This window comes from Trichomycterus rosablanca, chromosome 17 (assembly GCF_030014385.1).
Source record: "Trichomycterus rosablanca isolate fTriRos1 chromosome 17, fTriRos1.hap1, whole genome shotgun sequence".
Taxonomy (NCBI): Eukaryota; Metazoa; Chordata; class Actinopteri; order Siluriformes; family Trichomycteridae; genus Trichomycterus; species Trichomycterus rosablanca.
The window spans coordinates 10,373,200-10,395,847 of record NC_086004.1 but is presented as its reverse complement, the minus strand read 5'-3'; the positions used below and the strand labels follow the sequence as shown (position 1 = coordinate 10,395,847).

General features: G+C 43.8%; 1 protein-coding gene across 1 annotated transcript in view; it reads left to right on the top strand.

The window, feature by feature from the left end:
* The first annotated feature begins 550 nt into the window (after positions 1-550).
* ampd3a (adenosine monophosphate deaminase 3a) overlaps positions 551-22,648 on the top strand; it is a 29,300-nt gene continuing 7,202 nt past the window's right edge. Inside the window, exons 1-9 of the mRNA XM_063012463.1 lie at positions 551-593; positions 839-925; positions 13,580-13,802; positions 16,255-16,426; positions 16,545-16,710; positions 19,207-19,426; positions 20,734-20,863; positions 21,629-21,823; positions 21,909-22,040. Coding sequence (XP_062868533.1) covers positions 551-593; positions 839-925; positions 13,580-13,802; positions 16,255-16,426; positions 16,545-16,710; positions 19,207-19,426; positions 20,734-20,863; positions 21,629-21,823; positions 21,909-22,040 — 1,368 coding nt within the window. The remainder of the gene's footprint in view (positions 594-838; positions 926-13,579; positions 13,803-16,254; positions 16,427-16,544; positions 16,711-19,206; positions 19,427-20,733; positions 20,864-21,628; positions 21,824-21,908; positions 22,041-22,648) is intronic.

The following is a 22,648-nucleotide window of genomic DNA, read 5'->3' as shown; positions in this document are numbered from 1 at the left end:
TGGCCCACATGGTTCGATCCTCATGTGGGGCGGTCCAGGTCCTTTCTGTGTGGAGTTTGCATGTTGTTCCCGTGTCCATGTGGGTTTCCTCTGGGTGCTTCTGTTTTCTCCCACTGTCCAAAGACATGCAAGTGAGGTGAATTGGAAATACTAAATTATCCATGACTGTGTTTGAACATCTTTTGTAACGAGTAACTACCTGTTCTGTCATGAATGTAACCAAAGAGTGTAAAACATGACGTTAAAGACCTAATAAATAAATGAATAATAATGTTTTTGGAGAAGTGTTTTAATTAACGGCGGCGTAGTTTGCAGATAAACGTCAGACCTGGCAACCCTGCACGTTGCGCAAAACTCATACGATAGCTGCTGGGTGACAGCAGTGGGCGGGAAAACTGGCAACTTATTCACTCTAGACCAATCATGTAGCCGTTAGCTCTTGCCCGCGCGTTAATGCTGGTCGTGGATTGGTTGGTTGTCAGCGAATAACAAGTGTAGATTCTTCCGCCCGATTAAGCCGCTTGTCTGTGCTTTTCTCCTCAGGGGTTTGATGAGGATGCAGCCAGGAGAGGCAGTAAAGCAGAAAGTAAAAGGTGAGAGTTCGTTATAATGCTGGGAATGATTATAATGCTTCTGAGTTTTTATTTGACTGCAATCATGATTTGTAAACCTTTGTCGCATTGGAACATTAAATCTCTCACCAGGTTGTTGAGGAAATAGTGCGTGCCAGTCAGTCTGCTGTTCTGACAGGAGGATGATAATGATGGTGATGATGATGATGATGATGGTACTTGGTACCTACATGAATCTTATTGAAATATAATCTTGTCTTGTTTAGATCAGTTGCAGTTGGTATCAGTCATGTTGCGGGGCGCAGCTTCTCTCCCTCTGTCTGAACAGAAGAGAAGAAACAGAGGAGACACAGGTAACCATCTCTTTCTCCTTTCCTCTACTTGGAAGCATCATTCATTCATTTCATTTTTATCAATCGCTTTATCCTGGTCTGGGTAGCGGTGGATCCGTTAGTATGATGGATTGAACAGGCGCCAATCCCTTTGAGGGCTTTGGCCATTTCCCCCTCAGACACAGCCATGTCTGTGTAGACACCCAGCTGGTCGATAGCACAGCTGAGATTCAAATCTGCTACACCACCCAAGTGCCTAAAACATATGATTAGAAATAACACTGATAAATATTACATTGTAAGTTATTTACATTAATATGGAGTGTATTAATTGCTAACATGAATGATCAAATTAACAAAAAAATCCGCCCAGGTGGCGCGCAGCAGTAAAACACACTAGCACACCAGAGCTGACATTTCGAACTTGTCGGTTGTGGGGTCAGTGGCGGCTCCTGCCAAATCTCTTGGGGGGGGGGGGGGGGGGGGGGGGTAATTTAAAGCTTGAATAATTAACATCTTAAGTCATCTGTCAGTTTGCCCTCACAAATAACTTTGAACATGGAGAGAGACCAGCTTTACCATCAATCATAAAATGAAGTAAAGCCTTCACACTAACAATTTAATTCAGCCTTTATCAGATAGCATTTTATTTTAGATGCAGCAGATCCAGAATAAAGATTGGCATCGGGGCTGATGTGCAATGAATAAAGAAGTACAATTAAACAATTGGGGAGATACAATAAGTGCAATCATAATTCACAACTTAAAAATTACATTACTTACTTGTAATTTACTTGTAACTTATATGATTTTCCCCCCTTTGTAGATGCTTGATGTTTAAATTTGGTCTGGGTGGCCCCAATTCTTAAGTTTAATTTATCCTGATCACACGATGGAGTTGCTCCGAACTGAGGTAATGGTAGTCATGGTGACGAGATTGCAACACATGAGCTGCGTCCGGAATCGCATACTTCCATACTCAATAGTACGCGAAATGAGGACGCGAGAGCGGTTAGTATGTCCGAATACATAGTGCAAATAAAGAGGTACGCGAGAAGTACCCGGATGACCTACTTATTGGGCAGCCATGTTTGAGTATGCAAACGATGCACACTTGCGGTCTGCTAATGTATCCCATAATGCAACTGGAGCTGCGTAGGCGATCGAAGCGGAATAAGAAACAAGAAAGACGTGGAAAACGGAGTCCTCTGTTCACAAGTGTAAGTAAGATAAATAAAATACACATTTTTAAAGATGAATAAATAACAAAAAGACGATAAATATCCAAAATTTTGGCAAGTGGGGTTTGTAATGAGTCTGTAACTATGGTGATATTATGTCATCACGTCCCGCGTCATCACTTGACGTTGGTAAAATGCCGGACGTAGTATGTACGGGTGTTGTGTGCATACTGCATACTTCTGTACTGAAAGTATGTACTTCTTTACCGGCCGAGTAGTGCATACTTCCTCCAATCTAGTACGTACTCTGTAAGTATGCGATTCCGGACGCAGCTCAGGTTACGTGTGATGCAAGCACGTAAGTGCGAGCCCTCCCGGAACCCATTCAGATTGTACTGCAGCGCCTGCAGTTCGAAAAAAAGAGCCTTAACATGAGAGTCTATGAGAGCGATACTGAGGGGCGGTACTGTACGGAACACAACTCGACGCTGATTGGACTACGATATTCCGAGACTGACTCCAGAACAGTAACAGCTGTGATAGAAAAATTGGTGGTGCGTCGCCCGATTGCCCTAAGGAACGAGCCGCCCCTGGTGGGGGTGGTGATTGGAGTTGAGTGATGATTAGTTAGAAACAGTGGTCTGAGGAGGAACAAGCCATAAATCACTGACAGGTCGGTAGGAGGCCGAGACTTGTTGATACCATAGGTCATGAAGATCAGGTGTCTGCATACAAACATGATGTGTAAGGGAATGTGGTGCATCCTGTCCGTGATGGGATGTATTACTGCGGTGTGCCCAGTAATATTAGGGAAACGGGACCCACCACGACCCTGACAGAGATAAACCGAAGGTAAAACCTCGAAAATGAAATGAAAAAAAAAAAAAAATGTATTTAATTATATGATACAGATAGAAGCAATTACTTTTTTCACAGCATGGTAATAAATGAAGGCCCTGGAATTGCTTACTCGTGTATATCATGTTCCAAATATAAACTCATGAAAGGAATTAGACAGCTTAGATTGTCAGATATAGTGGCAAACATTTGTTTTCCTTTTAAGAAAGGACAGGTCACGTTTAGACCATGTCCAGCGTTAACAGAGGCTGTGTAGAACGTCCTGCCGTTTTGGAGAAACACTTTTGGCTGAGCTCCCTCTCACATCAGCACAGTATCACATTAATCTTACATCTTCTGATCAATAAAGCCGCCGACTGAATCGGAATTAGTTTTATTACGACTTGGCTGGTGAGATGATTCGTAGAGAAGATCTGTGAAGGGAGAATCTATAATTATGCCTTTGTGATAAATCTGGCCATGTTATTTATCTACTTCTTCACAGCTGTAGGTAACCTGAACCATGCTTGTGGAGACCCATGTGATCTCTTTGTGGGCTTTAAAGCCATGCTCTATTAAACACTCAGGCTGCCAGATGGACTAGAACCACTAGATTAGTTTGGACCTGTTGTAAGGATACTGATATAGGCAGTTGATCCCTTTGGGTGTTCATCAGACACTCGTTCCTAAATAGAGACAAAGATGGGGCAAACAACAGGCGGATCAGGTGAGCCTCACCCTTTGTTGTCCCAAACACCCTGTATGTAGCTAGCTCAAGCTTTTGCATGGGGGTATATGCTGTTCTTTTTCTATTGTAATCCTGACCTTTTATAAAACTGGCGTTTGGTCAACAAGGGGCACGTTACTAATGGCGACAGCATGTGTTTCACTGGGTTTCACTTTCATCTTTGCCAACCGGATTCAGCATTACCAGAAAACGGTGCACCTTGGGGGGAACATTAACTGTTAACGGTCAATTTACCAAATGTAGGATGTTTTTAAATTGCAAGTGGGAAGAATCTAAAGTACCATCATGGAAGACCCATGAAAAACCCAAACTCAGCAATGACATGGGACTCCAGTGGTATACACAGAGCCCTGCCTGAACCTTATTGAACACCTTTGGGATGAACTGGAATGGCGAGTGCAAGCCAAGCTTTACCATCCAACATCAGTGCCTGATCTCAGAAATGCTTTTTTAATCTCCCACAGACACACTCCACAATATTGTGATGTCTGGGTGCCCAGGTGGGCCAGCGGTCTAATACCCCAGCTCACTAATGAGGAGAGCTCATGCTTGCGAGTCCTAATTTCATTATTGCTGGCCAGGCGCCCAACGGACTCAGTTGTTAGTGACTGAGGGAGATGGTGTCGGATGTGGTTCTGTGAGGGCGGGCATCTGACAAAATTGGTTGTTTCTGAGGGGGAGAAGGTCAGATATGGTTTCTCTACATAGCCATGGTAAAATGTGACCACTGCTGTCTCAGTTGGCGCTGTCTGACTCCTGGTGTCTGGTTGAGGACACTTTGGGTAAATTAAGGATCTTTGTGAGAAGCCACCACCAGCTGTTGTAAGTAGTCAGCGACTTCATACACGTCAGCCACTGTTAGTCTACAATTCTCCTCGGCCACTGTGGGGGTGGTGCAAGCAGCAGAGAAAGGGTGTGTTTAGTTTTAGCACAGCAGGATTTTGGGATGAGCCCTAGCATTGACGTTGGACTTGTTGGACAGTGGATTATTTATTAGCAGGGATCTATAACAGCGCTATCCCAGGCGCTTGTGAACTGCTGAATCATTTATTTTGAGCCCTGTGCTGCGTTCCAAGTAAAAGATCATCAGTCAAATCAGCGCTAACGTTTGAATGAGAACTGAGTTTAGAACGGAACTTTATTGTGATGGGTGGAATAGGATTATGTGAGGGGAACCTCTGTAAGCCTGGGAGGAGGTGTTCCAGTATGGGACAGTAGGCAAGTGAACTCTGTTGACAGCCGGTTGCGACATGCTTGCTGGATTAGCTGCTCTGCTGAAATGATAGCGTTGGCCTCTTAAAATAGAGAGAGATGGGAATATTCAAGAAAACAAAAGCGCTGCTGCAGCAGAGCAGCGGCTCAGAGTGGCACTGCCAGAAAGACTGTAGTACTCGATCGGAACACAGCCACGGGTGACATGGCACTGACAGGAGCTGATGGTAAGGATGAGTGAACCTGCACAGCTGTGCATGCCAGGACATAGGGAGGCCGGGTTTGTTTTGGTGTCTTGAGGTTCGGATCTGTCCTTGGTAGCGTGGGAGAGCTAGGGGAGAAATGCTACGGTTCATCGAGGTTAGTGTTGTGGTTTTCCGGGATGGAGGGCTGCTGCATGATACGGCAAGATTGTGTATACAGAACTGTACACGTTTTTCATTTCTGATGTTCATGTCAGCTGATTTGAATGCTGATGCCTCCAGCAGATCTGTTTTGTTGTTTACTAGGGCTGATCAGATACTGACTGACTGGACAATCGACATGGCTTTGTGCCATCGTTAATGTGCTATGCCAGTGGCATGGGTCAAATTCTATTAGATACCTATCCAATGTGGCCATGCAGTAATGACAAACAGATTTTGCATTGGGGTTGTCAGAGCTTGACTGGGACATTTTCAAATAAATAGTATTCGTTAGCTTAAATATTTCTTCGTATTGTTTTTTTTTGCATTTTCGCCCCTTTTTCTCCCCTTTTAGCACGTCTAGTTATCCAATTTGCATCGTGCTTCCTCTCTGTCTATGCCGAACTCTGCGGAGATCGAAGCTAACCCACATCCCCTCTGAAACATGAGCAGCAGCCGCCTGCATTTTTTCACCTACACATTGATGAGTGTTGCGCCACCCAGCGTTGCGTGCGGAGACACACACCATAAGAGCACTCCTTCCTCATCTCTTGTGCAGGCGCCTCTAATCAGCCGGCAGAGGTCGTAACTGCACCATTCGGACAGAGAGAGACCCACTTCCGGCCCCTTGTCCCGCCCCCCAACCGAACAACCGGCCAATCGTTGTTCATGTAGCCACTCGTCCTCGAGCCGGTAAGGCAGAGCTGGATTCGATACCATGTATCCGGAATCCAGCTCTGGTTTTTACCGCTGCTTTATTAGCGCTTACTTTATTGCCCTGCATTGCTAAAAGCTTTATTTTACAGTAAATTGGGCATGTCCCAAATAAACATGGCTTAAATCTCTGCTCCTTCGGAGGCTTGCACACCACAAATATGCATGTCAACAAGTGTGTACTTCCAATGGTGAGATTTGAAACGGGGCCAAGTATTGGCATACACTTTGGCCAATAGATGCAATGTTGTCATAGCTTAACCATGTGGAGATAAAAGACGTTATGTGAATTAGCTTAGCACCTCTATTTTGCTTGATGCTTGTGTTTAATATATAAAGTGAACCCAGTACTCCAGTCTCTGGTACTAAAATGAGAGTGCTGCTGGATTTCTGTTTTATATTTCTACTGTATTATTTTACTTTGGTTATTTCTTCAATGACTGTTTAACAGCCACATAGTTACATTTTGGATTAATGTATGATGATTAATTACATTAGGTGATATACAGTGGAAACATACGCCAACAGCGCATCTTGCATATGATTAAAGTCGTGCCATGTTTATTGAATTATTTATTAGTGTTTATTTACTGTGCTTCTGGGTTTGTGGTTTTTCTTGTCTCTCGGGCTAGCTGTTAAATTCCTGTTTTGTTCACTTCTTCACCTGTAACTGCTGCTGGTGTAGTGGGAGTGTTTGATCGATGCATCGTTTTCGGTCACGCATCATGTCTTCACAGCGCCTAGTTTCCAGCCCTGCAAGGAGCCACAGCTGACAGATGTGCAAGTGAAAAACTGTCTGATGTGGTGAAAAAAATAGAAAAGCAGCAGCTTACATAAGTGCTATTGTGCTGTGAGCTTCCAACTACTAAATATTATACTGAATTACCACTGGTGTCAAGTTACTACTGTATTACTTTTCATTTAGGACATAGTATGAATAAGGCCCTACCTAATTGAGCCGTTTCATGTGAAATTTAAATGTAACATGCTGCTCACGTGGCACAGCGGTAAAACACTTTAGCACACCAGAGCTGGGATTTCTAATACATTGTATTGAATCTCAGCTTTGCCATTCGGCCGTGCTGGGCGGCTGTATGAACAACGTTTGGCTGTTGTTCATACAGGGTTAGGGAGCCAGAGAGGGACCTTATAACTGATGCAATTATGACCTCTTTTGGCTGGTTGATGGCGTCTGCACAGAGTAGATAAATAATGCTGATCAGGGTGTGGCTCTCCATGCACAGGGCTGATTCGCATATGAACTTGGCTGGTGCAGGTAAAAAAATGCAGTCGGCTACTGCTCACATATCGGAGGGGACGTGTGTCAGTTCGCTCTCCTCAATCAGGGGCGGGGGTCAGCACCAGTAGAAAGGAAGCATAACGCAATTGGGTAAAAATTGGACGCGCTAACAATCGGGAGAAAATGCAAAAAAAATAAAAATAAATAATAATAATTTGATGTAACATTTTTCATTTGCAAAGTGTATAATAATAAGTGTACGCAATAAGAGGCGGTCCTAGTAATCATACGGCAATTAAGTTAGTGTAAGAGACATTTCTATGGTGTACTGTGCTGACAGTGTTTGATGTGTGTGTTTACGTATTGAGTGCATTTTGTCCCTTTGGGGATTCCATAATCAGTGGAAAAGTGTGTTTCTCTACACACATGATCATCTATTTGTAGTCTGTTTTGCGCCTCAAAAGAACAAGCCAGTATTATGTAGTATTAAGTATTATGCTCCCTATAGTTTGTCTATGTACAGTTTATACTTGTACCGTCCAGAGGAGGGGTGTCAAAACATGGACATCATTCAATTTATGATTGTTATTTAACGACTGCCGTCAAATGTGGCCCTTTTCTTTAAAAATCTGTAAAATCTGTGAAATTAAGCACATTTTCTCATGAATTTATTAGACCCTAAGTATGAGATTTGAAACACAGAACATTTTAGATTGCAGCAGCACTTCTGCCGTGTTTTTAGCCTGGATTTGCTCAACTGCTAGTACACATGATCTGATTAGTATGTCCCATTACACGACTATTATGGACTTTGAAATGCCTTAGGAAATGGTAACTAGCAGATTACTGGTCCTCTTGGTCTATGTACTGGAAGATACCTGGTACTGAATATCAATCTGACTGGTGCATGTACTGGACATGTATTGGACCTAGTGGCCAATGATATAATCAGCATCCTAACATGATTTTCCAACCAGCATTTCAATCTATAGGTACAGTTTTTTCTTCAGTGATCAGTCTTTCAGCAAAAGGTGCTGTTGGTCAGTGAGGGTTTTTAGCAAGGTAGGTCGCACTTGTCCAGTGAACTGAACACAGTCCTTTTTTCCTCTGGGACAATGCAGCAGTGAGCAAAATAGATAGAAATGATTTTGGGCAAATGCCAACCCCTCCATGGCTAAGATGTGTGAAACATCACAGGAGGGATGACAGCATGTAATTCGTGTCCTGGGTTAAAGCATTGGATCCATGATGGGGCAGTCAGCTCCTCTTGAGTTTACAGCTTTAAGCAACTGGCTTTTATTCTTTTGGCACAAAAGACTGCAATTATACAGAGATATATGAACCGGTCCAATGAACAGTCCTTTTTTCCTCTGGGACAATGCAGCAGTGAGCAAAATAGATAGAAATGATTTTGGGCCAATGCCAACCCCTCTGTCATGTACGTATATTAATACCTCAATGGCTAATGCCAAGTTCACACTACACGACTTTCTGATTTGCCGGGTCATTGTACAGTTCACACTACACGACTGAATCTTTTGCACTCGGGAGTCTTTCAGTCGGTGTATATTTCACACTACACGACTGATCGGTGATAGGGGGTTTCACACTACACGATCTATCACCAACTCGAATCACAGACGAGCTTCTCCAGTCTCCCAAACAAGTTTTTATTTATTTGTTTTTTTTATTTTTATTTTTTACAAAAACACGTGAGAAGTGACGAGAGGTTTACCGATACCACGTCCAAAAATGCACATCAACAAGTAGCGAGCGATCAAAGTGTTTGTGTGCTGATGTGCAGCGTAAAATCAAGGAGGAAAAATAAATGAATCTGAGTGGATTTGGCAACACGAACAGTATGGATTGTTCTGTATTTGGAGGTTAATTAATATTTTTGCAATGCAGTGTTGGTGTTATGTTTTGTAGAGGACGATCAAGTCAGAAATACTGTAAAACTGTGTGTGTGTGCCGATGTATTCTGATATAAACTATATTATCCCCTGTCCCACCTGTTTACACTGCTCTCCTGCGTTTCCCCTCACACTGTATCCTGCGTTCTCATTGGCTGTTCGACATAGCACTCACTGCCAGTCGTGCAACTCAGATCAGATATCTGACATGCTAGAAATCTCGATCCGGTCGGATCGAGTTGTTGGGTAGTTCACACTTAGCGATTGAGAGCCGAGTTTTGATCGCAGAGCGAACGCCGAGTTGCTCCTGAGCCGGTAAATCTAGCGCCAAAATCGTGTAGTGTGAACTAGGCATAAGATGTGTGAAACATCACAGGTGGAATGACAGCATGTAATTTGTGTCCCGGGTTCAAGCATTGGATCCGTGATGGGGCGGTCAGCTCCACTTGAGTTTACAGCTTAAAGCAACTGGCTTTTATTCTTTTGGCTTGAAATACTGCAATTACACAGAGATAAGGATGGGTACATGAAGCATGATTTTTTTTTGTCAATGTCTTGGCTGTTTTCACTCAGACAAAAATGCTCAGTCAGCAATCAGATCTCAGCTTTATCATTTCCTAGAGGCTAGTGACAATAGAAAGAGATGAATTACCCACAACAGCCAGTAATCAGTGAGCTGTGCATTCAGTCTGAGGTCTTGTGTGAATCAGGAGCACAAGCACGTCTGGAATGCGAGCTTCTTATATATTCTGGAAGGAATGCAAACCTTGACATTTCTGCCTGAGAAAGGACACCAGAGGCTGGCACCATTGGTACAAATCCAAATCTGTCTCTAAAATAGGGGCAGTCGCAAAGTCAAAGCCAGAACTCTTGTTATTGCATCTGTCCTTTCAGAAACATGAGAGGTTTTTTTTTGTAGAGCGGTGTGTCTGTGACCTACTAACCAGCTTTCCAGTCCGGTATAGAAACACACCTGGCACTGTAGGGCTATTTCTAGCCATCATGTTGATAGAAGCTGTACAAAGTGACTGAGGTGATTACGAGCGTGGCAGTAAACGAGGGGTCGTCTCACAGCAGGTTTGAACCCAAACCAAAATATTTCAAGGTAATGGGTTGTAACAGACACGCTGTGATGGATGAGTTGCAAAATAGAGTTGCATTGTTTTTGACACGTCGCCTGAATTGTAAGTGTGTTAGATGGGGAAGTATGTTGACAATTGTTCTTCATTCACATGATTCAAGGCTAAATTGCTTCTGCGCTGACTGCAGTTGTTTTCTACGGAGTGAGGCGATGCCGCTAATCTTGCTGATAGTTCAATCTGATTGAACTTTGCCCTAGTTTGCTGCTGACATTCTTAAAGTACTGCCAATAAGACACATTCTTGATATGACATAGAAAGAAGTGAAACACTGACATGGCGGAGAGAAACTGATTCTCATTGTTTCACCAAACCCTGGACTGTAGTATTTTACTCTAAATTAGAACCATGGCATTGTGAGAATAATACAGCACGGTAACTATTGAGCTGTGAAATAATGTGACCCTCTATACTGGTTAGATTTGCGGCAGGTCCAGTTCCACCAGGAAACACTGGGTCTAAGGCAGGAATACCCTGGACTGGCTAGTCCATCGCTTTGGCCACCCAAAACAAATAGACAACTGTAATAGACCTCTGTGCCACCTAAGCCCTTGGTCATGGTTATGTATTTGCATGACATTCATCTTGGCCCGAGCAGAAAAACACTCTCACTCACTTTCTTTTTTTATTTTTTATTTTTTATTTTTTCATTATCTATTTTTCCCCCACTTTTTCCCCCCAACTTTTATCCCCATTCTAATCGTGTCCAATTACCCTGATTGTGTCCTCTATACTGATTCGACCCTTTTGCCGCTGACTGAGGACGCCACTCAACTGACTTGCGCCCCCTCCGGCACGCAGTCAGTACAGCCTGCATTTTTCACCTGCACGAGCCGAGTTCATACACCGAGAGACACTGTGCACGGAGGGTCACACCCCCCTCAATGTTATTCCTCAGCCCTGTGCAGGCGCCGTCAGTCAATCAGCAGGGGCCGCAGTTGTACCAGTTATGAGGACCTATGCTCCGACTCTACCCCTAAGCCCCTGAACAACAGCCAAAGGTTGTTCATACTGCCGCCCAACCCAGTCGGAAAGGCAGAGCTGAGTTTCGATACGATGCATCTAGAAACCCAACTCTGGTGAGCTAGCGTACTTTAGCGCTGCGCCACCTGAGCTGGCTCTCACTCACTTTCTTAACGGCTCATCCAATCAAGGTCACGCGAAGCACACAGTAACACCCTGGACGTCCATCTCAGGGCAGACACATATACACACACACCCATTCGCCTATAGGCAATTTCACTGTCTCCAATTAACCTGATTACATGTTATTTGGACTGTGAGAGGAAACCGGAGGAAACCCACGCAGACACGGGGAGAACATGTAAACTCCACACAGAAAGGACCCAGACCGCCCTGCCTGGGATTCGAACCCAGGACCTTTTTGCTGTGAGGCGACAGTGCTACCCCCCGAGCCACCGTGCCGCCCAGAGTGACGGATTCATACGTCAAGCAAAAACAGGCACAGAGGAACACGCTATACTAGAAGTATTCCTCTGCCGCTCATTTAGGTGGATGGAGAAGACGCATTTGAAGAAGTTGTCGCATTTGCATTAGCAGTATGGTACAACCTCATCAAGCCTTAGTGTGCCCAACCAGGCCATTGGCTTGACTGTGGGTCCTAGTGCTAGAGGGCTAGCATGATAGACTGCAGTGTAATAACTGAATATTAACAATTGAATATAGTTCTACATAGGGCTGTCGCGCTAACCGCAATTTTGAAATACCGCGGTATAGATCAGCCAACCGCAGGGCATGCCAAGTAACCGCAACACCGCGATGTTCACGTTTTTTCTTTTTTTCTTCTTTTTTTTTTTTGTTGCAAAGTCCATCTTGTTTTACGCTTACATCCGGGCATAATAAATGTTAAATAAGTTCATAATGAAAATGAGCTAAGAGCGTCATTTTCCCGCAACCTGTTCGCATCCGTTGCTGCTGAGTGTCAGAGTTTGTGTTTTAAAATGGAAACAATGGCAACATTAATAAAGGCAAGTTTATTAATGATCAAATTGAGTTCACACTCAATAAAAAGTAATTTAGACTATATTCAAACAGCCTTGGCGTACTAAAACACTTAATGACGGTTAATATGGCATTGCAGCCTGCAAATATTCTCTTGCTGGCTTGCTGGAATGATTTAAATGTATTTTTTGGTTGAATAAAAATGTATTGAAACGAATAAATTACTTGAAATGTACAGGGTGGGCCATTTATATGGATACACCTAAATAAAATGTTACGTTACGTATAAAAAGAATAAAGTTACGTTAAAACCAAGCACACCATTGTTTTTCTTGTAAAATTCTCAATAAGTTTGATGTGTCACATGACCCTCTTCCCATTGAAAAAACTAAAGTTGGATCCAAAATGGCCGACTTCAAAATGGCCGCCATGGTCACCACCCATCTTGAAAAGTTTCCCCCCTCCCATATACTAATGTGCCACAAACAGGAAGTTAATATCACCAACCATTCCCATTTTATTTAGGTGTATCCATATAAATGGCCCACCCTGTAGTATATATTGTTATGTTAATTATACCTACTAAATAGATAGTTAACAGTGGCGCGACAACCAGGCTAGATTTCCTCTGCGCTCTAAAGTCGCATGCAGGTACAGTACGTGTGTATTAGTGCAACGAGCACACACACCATCAGAGAGAGCTTTAGTGCCGCGGGAACATCACTACCCCACTCAGATCCTCTCTGGAACCACATCAGGGGAACATGTTGGTTTTTCTAGCGCGCATGATAACGCAGGTTTAAGGTCTTAAAGACTATTCTTTATTCAATTTTTTTATCATATTTTGATTAGTTGTGCATTTAAAATATTTAGCCTAAACACTTTTTTTTCGTTTCACAGTGTATATCTAGCCTAGGCTAGAAGCTAAATTTAAACCTTTTTTAATAGAGAAAAGACTTGCATTCTTATTGCGTATCTTAGCTCTGTTCTGTATTTAGCAATAAACACGCATTTGATTTGTCTTAAGGCTGTCTCATCTTTGTCATTATAAAGCAATAATATACTGAATCGTAGCCTAGCAATAAAGCTTGTTTATATAGCTCTAAAATCCAGATAAATTAAAAAAATTGGCGATATTACCGCATACCGCGGTGTTGAGCCACGCTGAATACCGCAAGGGGAAATTCTTTCACCGCGACAGCCCTAGTTCTACATACTGTATCACTAAGAGTTCTGATGGTAAGCAAAACTCAACTGACACCACAAGTCCAGCCCATTATAGATACAAAGCATTAAAGATAAAACGTTTGCTTGTTTTTGTGCAGAAATGCCACGGCAATTCCCCAAGATCACGCTGAGCGATGTGGACGAGGAGGTGCGTTTGCTGGCTGAGAAGGTGTACGCTTCAGCGCTGAAGGACGAAGAGACTAAAGATGCCATCTCCATGTATACGGTGCCTGAGGACTGCCCCATCGGCTTGCGGCAGATCAAGGACCGGGAGCTGTTGCGCGAACTGGCTGAACAGCACTCGGAGGAGACGGTTAAAAGGTCAGTACTGATATCTGGCATCCCTTGTCTTCTTGATCATGACAGTAAAATATTCAAAATCCTGCTACAGTCGCCAGTAGGGATGTCCTGGTATAATGGGTCTGTTTGAACACCTAGTGAGATGCCTTGCTGCCTACCTAGACATTGAACTTATAAGGCAGGTTATTCAGAAGCACTACTTAGACAGCGTTTCGATTCAAAATCAATGAGAATTTAGTTACATTTCAAAAGACCTCCATTCGTTGCTCTGCATCTGTCCGGCATATTCGTAATTTGTTGTGTGAAATGTTGTGCCGCACTGAATTCTGGGATTGTCTTCACCGCTGAAGAAGCATTGGATGCTCTCTTTTTATTCAGTCAGATTATCGCGTTGAATTAAGGCACCTCAGTAGGACACATCTAGTCGTATCCAATTACCCGATTGCATTTTGCTTCCTGTCTACTGATGCTGACCCCCACTCCTGACTGAGGAGAGCCAAGACTAACACACGCCCCCTCCGACACGTGCAGTAGCCGACTACATCTTTTCACCTGCACGAGACGAGTTTATATGCACTTCAGCTTTGTCTACGGAGGGCCACACCCTGATCAACGCATTATCCCTCGACTCTGTGCAGGCGCCATCAATCAGTCAGCAGAGGTCGTAATTGCATCAGTTATGAGGTCCCGTCCGGCTCCCTACCTGTGTCAACAACAAGCCAACCGTTTGTGTAGGTGCCCTAGCCTGCCGGACGAGTGCAGAAATGTCAGCTCTAGTGAGCAACATATTCTTTCGACTGAACAGGCAGAACCTCCTACAGACACAGTGTTTAATCTTGTGTACAATCTCAAGCCTTTCTAGAAGAGTAGCCATGGTTTTGACAACAGAGGTCCAACAAGCCCATGCTCAGTTGTACAAGTTTTTTGAGCCATTAAGACTGTCAGTCTAGCTCTGCCTTACCGGTCGAGGCTGAGCGGCTATATGAACAACGATTGGCCTGTTGTTCAAGATGGGCGGGACTAAGGCCGGATGTGGGTATCTCTCTGTCCGAATGGTGCAATTACGACCTCTGCTGGCTGATTAGAGGCGCCTACACAGAGATGAGGAAGGAGTGCTCTTAGGGTGTGTCTCTCCACACGCAACGCTAGGTGGCACAACACTCATCGATGTGTGAGTGATAAGATGCATGCGGCTGCTGCTCACGTTTCTAAGGGGATGTGGGTTAGCTTCGATCTCCTCGGTCAGGGCAGGGATCGGCAGACACAGAGAGGAAGCACGATGCAATCGGGCAAAAATTGGACGCGCTAAAGGGGGAGAAAAAGGGGAGAAAATGCATAAAAAATAGTGTCAGTCTAAAGGTCTCAGCATACTTCATGCGGAGACGACGCTCGCTTCGGCGACCAATGTGACGTAATTGCGGAGAAAGCAAACAACCATGGACGTGGCACAGAGGCTTCGCTCGCACACATGGAAGCTGGGCGAACTCCGCAGATGACGACACTCTGCGACAATGCCTGTGATTATTCGGTAAAAAAAGAGAACCAACATGGACGATTTTGAGCAGCGTCTGAACTGTGATCATGGGCTGTGTCCAAAATCGCATACTTCCATACTAAACAGTACGCAGAAGCAGGTAGTGTGTCCAAATATGTAGTATTCATTAAACACTATGCGAAAAGTACCCGGATAATCTACTGCTTGGGCAGCATTTTTCGTGTATGCAAACACAGCACACTTTGCATACTGTTCTGTACCGGCCGAGCAGTGCGCACTGCCTCTAATTTAGTACGTACTGTTTAAGAATGCGATTTCGGACGCAGCCATCGTTTTTCCGTAGTCATGGAACGTAACATCGTAAATGTCACAGCGTCACCTGCAGCTGTGGTTCTAAAACAGTCTATGCTGACATGATTGATTAAAAATGGCTCAACAAAATACGGATGGGTCAACACTAAGAAAAATGGTTCTCCACACACAATTGCTAAAAATGAGGGATTTTGCCATCTACGTACAGTCTGTAACATTATTAATAGATTCAGATAACCAGAGAAATCTCCCATTTAGGGGGCGCAGCGGTAAAATAAGCTAGCACACAAGAGCTGACATCAAATCATAATCCTAAAAAACATATTAATAATGTTACGGACTGTAGATGGCAAAATCCCTCATTTTTAGCAATTGTGTGTGGAGAACCATTTTTCTTAGTGTTGGACTATTGACAAATTGGCTAACTTTGACCGATCCGTATTTTGTTGAGCCATTTTTAATCAATCATAGACTGTTTTAGACTGTTTCAGACCTGACAGGCAAAACAAAACCGCTGAAAGTATGCCTGCTTGTAAGCTCGCGAAGGCTTTGTGCACCGCTCGCAAACTGAGTTTCGCAGGAAGTATGCGGAGGCCTTAATTCTGAAGCTGACTGAGGATTACGATTTGATGAATAAAATTTGTCATTTTTTCTCAAAATTGACAGAAAGAAGAGTTTAAAGATGATTCGATCTCAGTCCATGCAAATCCCAGTTTGTGTGGATTGGGGTGGAGCTGCACCTACTACACTCGTGTCCCCTTCTCTCGCCTGTCCCACCAACACGGACAACTTTCCCGAGTACCAGAGAGTCACCATCAGTGGAGATTACTGTGCGGGGGTGCGTTCACTCGCTCACTCTTTTTACCATCAGTAAATGTCGCTGCATATTCTCATAATTCAGAGTGCTGCTTAGCTGTCCATAATGCTGATCAATAATCTGCAGTATTTGGTTTCAGATCACTGTCGATGACTATGAGCATGCAGCCAAAAGTCTGCTGAAGGCATTATTTATCAGGGAGAAATACTCAAGACTGGCCTATCATCGTTTTCCTCAGTCTACTGCCAAGTTCCTGCGCAGTGCTGAAAACCTGAAGTGGAGAGAAGAAGACGATGTCCAGCCAGGTACAGTGTGTATCTGATCCTAATGTACTTTTTATATATTAGGCTGGCACAGTAACTGAGCCGGATGTGTGGGTGCCTCACAGTGCCATGTGTCCTGGTAAAAATGGTCCATCTTGCCTCTGGTCACAGCTACAAAAACCAAAATAAATGAATAATTATTATTTTTTCTAATCTGAAAAATAATCATTTCTATTAATCATGGTCAGTGTTATGGCGGGTTTGGCACCACCTAAACACGCTGTTCACAGGATGACACTCCTGCATACATTTAAGCATACAGTGTATCACAAAAGTGAGTACACCCCTCACATTCCTGCAAATATTTTATTATATCTTTTAATGGGACAACACTATAGAACTAAAACTTGGATATAACTTAGAGTAGTCAGTGTACAACTTGTATAGCAGTGTAGATTTACTGTCTTCTGAAAATAACTCAACACACAGCCATTAATGTCTAAATGGCTGGCAACATAAGTGAGTACACCCCACAGTGAACATGTCCAAATTGTGCCCAAAGTGTCAATATTTTGTGTGACCACCATTATTATCCAGCACTGCCTTAACCCTCCTGGGCATGGAATTCACCAGAGCTGCACAGGTTGCTACTGGAATCCTCTTCCATGACATCACGGAGCTGGTGGATGTTAGACACCTTGAACTCCTCCACCTTCCACTTGAGGATGCGCCACAGGTGCTCAATTGGGTTTAGTCCATCACCTTTACCTTCAGCTTCCTCAGCAAGGCAGTTGTCATCTTGGAGGTTGTGTTTGGGGTCGTTATCCTGTTGGAAAACTGCCATGAGGCCCAGTTTTCGAAGGGAGGGGATCATACTCTGTTTCAGAATGTCACAGTACATGTTGGAATTCATGTTTCCCTCAATGAACTGCAGCTCCCCAGTACACTCATGCAGCCCAAGACCATGATGCTACCACCACCATGCTTGACTGTAGGCAAGATACAGTTGTCTTGGTACTTCTCACCAGGATGCCGCCACACATGCTGGACACCATCTAAGCCAAACAAGTTTATCTTGGTCTCGTCAGACCACAGGGCATTCCAGTAATCCATGTTCTTGGACTGCTTGTCTTCAGCAAACTGTTTGTGGGCTTTCTTGTGCGTCAGCTTCCTTCTGGGATGACGACCATGCAGACCGAGTTGATGCAGTGTGCGGCGTATGGTCTGAGCACTGACAGGCTGACCTCCCACGTCTTCAACCTCTGCAGCAATGCTGGCAGCACTCATGTGTCTATTTTTTAAAGCCAACCTCTGGATATGACGCCGAACACGTGGACTCAACTTCTTTGGTCAACCCTGGCGAAGCCTGTTCCGAGTGGAACCTGTCCTGGAAAACCGCTGTATGACCTTGGCCACCATGCTGTAGCTCAGTTTCAGGGTGTTAGCAATCTTCTTATAGCCCAGGCCATCTTTGTGGAGAGCAACAATTCTATTTCTCACATCCTCAGAGAGTTCTTTGCCATGAGGTGCCATGTTGAATATCCAGTGGCCAGTATGAGAGAATTGTACCCAAAACACCAAATTTAACAGCCCTGCTCCCCATTTACACCTGGGACCTTGACACATGACACCAGGGAGGGACAACGACACATTTGGGCACAATTTGGACATGTTCACTGTGGGGTGTACTCACTTATGTTGCCAGCTATTTAGACATTAATGGCTGTGTGTTGAGTTATTTTCAGAAGACAGTAAATCTACACTGCTATACAAGCTGTACACTGACTACTCTAAGTTATATCCAAGTTTCATGTCTATAGTGTTGTCCCATGAAAAGATATAATGAAACATTTGCAGAAATGTGAGGGGTGTACTCACTTTTGTGATACACTGTATGCTCACACCTAGTGGTAACTAAGCAGGCACCATTATAGAGTAGTCCATCCACCTTCTGAATATTTTGTGAAGTGAGAGGAAACAGAATACCATTAGAAAACCCATGTGGACACATTCAAAACTCCACACAGATGGTGACTGGAAGTGAGGATTGAACCAATGTTCCAAGGACCCATGTCCCTGCATGGCACCCACCAGCTGTGCCACTTCTTTTCTTCGTTTCAGAAACCTGAGGGCGGCACGGTGGCTAAGTGGGTAGCACTGTCACCTCACAGCAAGAAGGTCCTGGGTTCGATCCCCAGGTGGGGAGGTCCGGGTCCTTTCTGTGTGGAGTTTGCATGTTCTCCCCGTGTCTGTGTGGGTTTCCTTCGGGAGCTCTGGTTTCCTCCCACAGTCCAAAGACATGCAGGTGAAGTGAATTGGAGATACAAAATTGTCCATAAACTTGTGAACCGATGAATCTTGTGTATCGAGTAACTACCGTTCCTGTCATGAATGTAACCAAAGTGTAAAACATGACGTTAAAATCCTAATAAACAAACGAACAAATCAGAAACCTGAATAAAGCAATAAAAGTTTTTTTAAAGGTAAATGGATGGTAAAAAAATCGAAAGTCTACTCTTTGTCTCATGCACTGTGCAGATATCTGGCCATGCCCTCGGGAAGGAGAGGACCCGTACAGCATGGAAAACATTCCGGAGAATATGAGCTATGAGCTGAAAATGAGGGACGGCATCATACATGTGTTTGACGATACTGAGGCAGTGAAAGCGAACAGACCCCACTGTCTGCCTTACCCAGACCTGGAGACATTCGCCATCGATATGAGCCACGTGCTGGCCATGATCGCAGATGGACCTACGTGAGTGTGTTATGTCTAAAACTAATTTCACAAATCATTAAATTAGAATAAATATTAATTAAACGATTGCTAACTGAATTGCCGTAGGATTGCTAGGACCAGTAAACGTGAGCCTCTCGAACGCTACGTGAATGAAAAATGGTAAATCGCTAAACACAAACCTTAAATTTACTATTTCACAGCAAATAGCATATTACAAGATAAAAGGCTCACTTTACAGTACGTAATGAGCTTTTCACGGGCGTGAATTAGGTAGGGCCTTACTTATTACTTATGCCCTACTTATTGGGCAGCCATGTTTGAGTATGCAAGCGATGCACACTTGTGGTCCGCTAATGTATCCCATAATGCAACTGGAGCTGCGTAGGCGTTCAAAGCGGAATAAGAAACAAAAAAGATAACGGAAACCGAGCGTCCTTTGTTTACAAGTGTAAGTAAGATGAATAAAATACAATTTTTAAAGACGAATAAATAACAAAAAGACGATAAATATCCAAAATATTGGCGAGTGTGGTTTGTAATGAGTCTGTAACTATGGTGATATTACATCATCACGTTACCACGTCATCACTTGACGTTGATAAGATGGCGGATGTAGTACGTAGCGGTGTTGTGTGCATACTGCACACTTCTGTACTAAAGTATGTACTTTTTTACCGGCAGAGTAGTGCATACTTCCTCCAATCTAGTACATACTTTGTAAGTATGCGATTCCGGACGCAGCTATTATTTGCTGTTTCTAAGGGGATATTGGCTCACTGTCCAGGGTGTATTTTTACCTTGCGCCCAGCGTTTCCGGGGTTCCTCTTTCACTTGAACTAACATTAGCAACTGCCTCCTCTGACATAAATGTAATTGTAGGTTTCTTCTTTTTACACCTGACAGTAGGAGATTCTCACAAAAAGCCATACAGACTATGGAAAGTCACGCTATGCCCTATGTGAACCCTTCACCACTTATGCTAGCAAATGTCACATTGTGAGGGGGGTTGGATGAGGGGAAACCCTATCCGATCTGTTTTTTAACCTCAGACACACCAATTGTGTCTGTAGGATGCCTGGTCAGGTTGGTAGCACCGCTCTCAGCTCTCTCCGTCTCACTGCCATTGTAAATACATCAACACCCTATTTAGGTGACAAAATACAGAAATAAATCCACACAATCTATAGTGTACAAATTTTAATTTGTATTTTTAAGGACGTTCGAGGGCCTATATTCATTCCTAATATTGACTCAGTGGATCATATTATTATAAAAACATGCCAAATGCTTCATCTTCTCATGAATGAATCTTTCATGTATTGCAGAAAGACGTATTGTCACAGGCGACTGAATTTCCTTGCCTCAAAGTTCTACCTGCATGAAATGCTGAATGAAATGGCAGAGCTCAAAGAACTCAAGGGTGTACCGCACAGAGATTTCTACAATGTCAGAAAGGTGGGTCTCAGAGGTCTGAGAAAAACATGTTTGGGTGGGTCTCAAAAACATGTTTTTACTTCATCATAATAGGTTATTAAGGGCAGACTAATGGGTAAAACCAGCAGTTGTATCCATTTAAAATCAAGTCCACAACACAACAAAGTGTACAAAAGAGTCAAAGGTTCTTAATACTTGCTGAATCCACTGTAATACAAATTGGTCGGTAAAAAGACACGCTGCAACCAGAGCTGGATTCTGAGTACATCGTATCGAATCCAGCTCTGCTTCACTGGTTCGAGGCTGAGTGGCTGTATGAGAAGCGATTAGCCGGTTGCTCAGTTGGGGGGTGGGACAAAGAACCGGATGTGGGTCTCTCTCTGTCAGAATGCGATTACGACCTCTGCCGGCTGATTAGAGGTGCCTGCACAGAGATGAGGAAGAGTGCCCTTAGGGTGTGTCTCTTCACATGCAACGGTAGGTGGCACAACACTCATCAATGTGTGGGTGGCAAAAATGCATCCGGCTGCTGCCCATGTTTCGGAGGGGATGTGGGTTAGCTTCGATCTCCTCGGTCAGGGCAGGGTTCGGCATAGACAGAGAGGAAGCACGATGCAGAATTGAACAATTGGATGTGCTAAAGGGGGATAAAAAGAGGAAATAAAAAACAAAAAACAAATTGGTCAAGAAATGAATTAAGGATGTAATCTTTGTCCTGAGTAATACATACTTGCTGTACAATAATCATGACATTTTGAAAAGCATGTTGTGATGGGCTGTACACAGGTAGACACTCACATCCATGCTGCAGCCTGCATGAACCAGAAACACCTCCTGAACTTCATCCAGACCACCTACGAAACGGACGCAGAGCGTGTGGTGCTGGAAAATGCCGGACAAAAACTGACCCTTAAACAGGTCTTTAACAACCTCAACATGGACCCCTATGACCTCACTGTGGACTCGCTAGATGTTCATGCGGTAGGCTGTTTGCTTTTGGCGTTTGTAATCGGACACTTTTTGACATTGTATAGTATTGACGTTGGGTGATTTTAATCTCCTGCAGGGCAGACAAACCTTTCACCGCTTCGACAAGTTTAATTCAAAATACAATCCTGTGGGTGCGAGCGAGTTACGAGAAATCTACCTGAAAACAGATAATCACATCAAGGGAGAATACTTTGCACTTTTGATCAAGGTACACATCTTTTATCAGACTCGTAGTAGCCATGTGGGTCCAGACTTTATCCCTGATCTTTAACAGACTTTATCCCATACCTCCTGAAGGGGCTGCTTTATAACCCCCTGGTATAGTTACACTCTGAGTAGCACAGAATGGAGTTTGGTACTCAGCTAAGAAACTGTCTGTTATAGCTGCTGTTGTAAGCTGTTGTGGTAAACAAATTCCTATACCCCGGACAGGATGCCAATCAATTCCAGGGCATCAGCCCCTCTCTTCCCCCAAACATTGCATTTTCCCAATATTCCTTCCAATCTAGTTGTATCCAATTACCCGATTGCATTACGCTTCCTTTCTACTGAGGCTAATCTCTACTTCTGATTGAGGAGAGCGAGACTGATACATGCCCTTTCCGACACGTGTGCAGTAGCCGACTGCATCTTTTCACCTGCACGAGGGGAGTTCATATGTGTATCAGCTTTGTGTACAGAGAGCCACACCCTGATCAACGCATTATTCTTTGACTCTGTGCAGGCACCATCAACCAGCCAGCAGAGGTTGTAATTGCTCCCCACCTTGTATGAACAACAGCCAATCGTTGTTCATGTAGTTGCCCAGCCGGGTGG